The 3,376-nt window shown below is 38.2% G+C and overlaps 1 protein-coding gene across 1 annotated transcript; it reads left to right on the forward strand.

Annotated features, from left to right (window-relative positions):
- Positions 1–1,652: 1,652 nt before the first annotated feature.
- On the forward strand, positions 1,653–2,930 carry LOC142608364 (uncharacterized). The gene is made up of 3 exons (XM_075780124.1): positions 1,653–1,934; positions 2,306–2,422; positions 2,516–2,930. The coding sequence occupies exons 1-3, from the start codon at positions 1,815–1,817 to the stop codon at positions 2,729–2,731; spliced, it is 453 nt and encodes a 150-aa protein (XP_075636239.1). The 5' UTR covers positions 1,653–1,814; the 3' UTR covers positions 2,732–2,930.
- Positions 2,931–3,376: the final 446 nt, after the last annotated feature.

Genomic DNA, 3,376 nt, shown 5'->3' on the forward strand with positions numbered 1-3,376 from the left:
GTTCCTTTGGTTTAGCTGTTGCTCCTACTCTTGGTTGTGGTGGGTGAGCCACTCAATTGCTGTGGCCATGGTTTGCACTTGTTTGTCCAAAGTGTTGGGGGGGGGGGTTCCCTGTTTCCTAGTTGATGGTAGCCATCGATCGTGTCTGGACCATTCAAATCTTTGTCTTAGAAGCGGTGATATGGCTAATCATTTTTCCCAAAAATGGTGCCAACTAATGATGTATAAAAATTGTTAGCTGATTGTCATCGAACGCTCCAATAGGCACTTGAAGAATAAGAAACCAAGAACCAAACAGAGAGCACTGGTGGGGTGCCGGCCAAAGACTCTCCGAAGGTTAAGTCAGTAAATAAGAAATCTCCAAGAGTTCTATGGTGAGAGGGCTATAGATTTTCTGCATACCTGGGAAAATAGGAGGTTTGATGCTTATATAGTGGTGAAGAGCAAACCAAGATCCCTTGAATGTAGGAGCCTTTCCTTGTAGAGGAGATTTGGAATTATGGCTTCAAGATTTTATGGTTCTCTTTCCATATAGGGGAGATATGGGCGCTTAGTAAGGTCTTTGGACGTGGTGCGCAAGTTATGTTCATGTAAGGATATATGTGTGTGGAGACTATGTAGAGGATTGTGGGACCAATCATGCCTACCTGTCGGTATGGTCATCCGGTTGTTGGTGTGCAAGTGTTGAGGTGAGGATCGTCCATCAGTAATATGTAAAAGTTACCTGACGAGTTTCCTAGGGGGTGGCATATCCATCCGTTTGCACCTTAAAAAGTCTGACAAGGCAGTTATCACGACAAACTTGGGGCTTCTATCACGACGGGCCCATGGTTGGTAGGCCTTATGGCCCATTTGTTGAGATTGTGAGGATGGGGTTCATCGGTCCCTGTGAGTACCTAGCCATACAGAGAAAGGAGACCTTGTGCCCGGCGAGAGCCTAAGGATGGATAAACAATGAAAATCCTTACTAGATGAAAATACCCTTATCAGCTCTGTTTACAAAAGTTTTGTGTGCCGGATTGTTACAAACTTGAAACAAGAAACATAGGTACATATATTAAACTTTTACCTACATGTTCTTGAACGAGCTTAATGATTTCATTATAGGGTATAAGATCATTCCCATTGGCTTGTGTTGTTGTGCAAAATTTCCTCTCTAAATCTATTTCTTTTGTTTAAACTAATCATTTTCCAAAACACTCACATTTGATATTCTATTCAAAAAACTATTTCATTTAAATATTTTTTTTTCATTCTTTTTTTTTTTTTCATTATTATTTAATATACTTGGCAAAGCATCCATTTTTCCTACACTTTTTATTATGGAATGAACGGCATTCTCTAAATTTAGGGGAGAACTATACCAAAATGGTATTTTAATTTAAGAGGTGAGTAGGAAAGCTACTGTGTGGTTTATTGTTATTTTTTTTGGTTCCTAAATTTCTCTCTTATTTATTTTAGGAAGACGGATGGCATGAACCTTAGTTAAGCGATTTATATGTAAATCCTGACAACATGGTTAATTTGACACGTCAAGCGTGAACCTTTGCTTTGAAATATTATCGTACAAATTTAAGTAAGAATTCGTGGAACACAAAGTATGTGCCCACTTGATGACCTTTACTAACTGTGAACTATTGTCCTAGAATACTGGGTCCTATTGACCATTAGGATAGTTTTCAAACCAATCATATGCGGAAAGTACTCTCCTTGCACAACACAAAGCTCCAACTGGATGCTCATCCTTATTTATATACTCAGTTTTTGGGAAAATCCATATAGAGTAAAAGCACATCGAAAAGAAACTGTGAAAAATGGCAAGCTTAACTTTAATCATCTCCCTCCCAAAATTTGGTCATGCTGGATCAGCAATTGTCAGGAGAAGCACTTGGAACCCTAGGCTGTTTGCGGCATGTACTCCAAGACCTATTCAAGTGAGTCATGTTTCATAGTCAATATCAGTGTCCAAATTTGTTGGGACCATGATTTTGATCTCTCCACACTCCTCTCTCAGATATTGCAAAAATAAAAGTTTTTTGCATTGAGTACGAGCTTTATGTAATTTTGAGTCGCAATGCCCATATTCTAATTTAGGTTTCTTAGCCCATTATTGGCTGGTTTTGGCATGATTTCATACTCAATTCTTGAATTGAAATATCACTATGAGATGTCTAACTATAGTGCATCCATACTTGTCCTAGAAGTTATGGTTGTAATTTTGCCTTGAGAATATATTTTATCAACATACTTTATCATATATTATGCTTGCATTTGACGGATTTGAAGATGTGCTACAATATCATAGGCGAGTTCAAATCCAGAGGCTTCATCAGCAGCCACTGATGCACTAAAACAAGGGGCAAATGAAGCGAAGAAGACTGGTGAAACTGTCAAAGATAAGGCTTACTCTACTGCAGAACATGTAACAACAAATTCTTCCATATATCTATATTTGTTGCATTACTCTTTTCCTAACTTGTTGCCATTTCTTACCAAGTGATTGATGCAACCATAGGTGAGCCAGAATACAAAAGATACGGCAGGCAAGATGTCAGCAACGGCCCAAGATGTCACTGAGAAGGCGAAGCAAACAGCACAGGAAGCATGGGGTTCAGCCAAAGACACAGCCCAGAAGACCAAAGACACTGTGCTGGGCAAGACTGAAGAATCAAAGGAAAGCATCAAAGAAAGTGCGGAGGCCGTGAAAAACAGCATGAATACCAAGAATTGATTCCTTAGTTTAGTCCAAGATAATTAATTTTCAGTTCTACAAATAAGATGTATTGGTTTGGTCTTTTGTATTTCAATCTAAGGATTTACTTTTCATTTGTTTTCATGCTGTGAAATTGAGCAGCTGTGCTCATTCACGTCCCAGATGTAAAACGAATTATTTCTGTTTCAAGTGTTAATAAAGCTTTAGTCGTCTACTAGAGTGTCTTCTAACTGTCCATACCTGATCTGTGAATCCATGTGGGGGCATGTAAATATATATACAGCTCACATAGTTAAGTATAATGAAGACCCTATTGAGGTTCAAAATGTAATAAAGAGTCAGGCCCTTAAAAAAATGGAAAAGGCCTGACTCATGGAGATAGAAAAAAAGGAAGAAAGACTTGGTCCTTAGAAATGAAAAATGGGGGAGCCTATCCCATGGAAAGAAAAGGATAAGTTTTGGGCCTTAGGTAAAGAGGAGGTACGAAGAAAGCGTGGGCTAGGGACTTAAGTAAAGGGTGACACCTAAAGAATGTTGGGATGTGTGTCCTTAAATTCTATTATATGATGCTATGTATGATATTATGTATGACTTAATGTTGTGATTAATAAAGTTTTATTATTATCTAAAATAATGGTAACATGAATATTGAGACATTATTAT

This window comes from Castanea sativa, chromosome 8, assembly GCF_040712315.1.
Source record: "Castanea sativa cultivar Marrone di Chiusa Pesio chromosome 8, ASM4071231v1".
Taxonomy (NCBI): Eukaryota; Viridiplantae; Streptophyta; class Magnoliopsida; order Fagales; family Fagaceae; genus Castanea; species Castanea sativa.

What these genes read in the sequence shown, in the direction of transcription:
- LOC142608364 (XM_075780124.1), top strand. Translation starts at nt 1,815, where the DNA reads ATGGCAAGCTTAACTTTAATCATCTCCCTCCCAAAATTTGGTCATGCT. An exon ending in GTACTCCAAGACCTATTCAA is followed by an intron (nt 1,935 to 2,305) that starts GTGAGTCATGTT and finishes ACAATATCATAG; the next exon opens with GCGAGTTCAAATCCAGAGGC. An exon ending in CTTACTCTACTGCAGAACAT is followed by an intron (nt 2,423 to 2,515) that starts GTAACAACAAAT and finishes ATGCAACCATAG; the next exon opens with GTGAGCCAGAATACAAAAGA.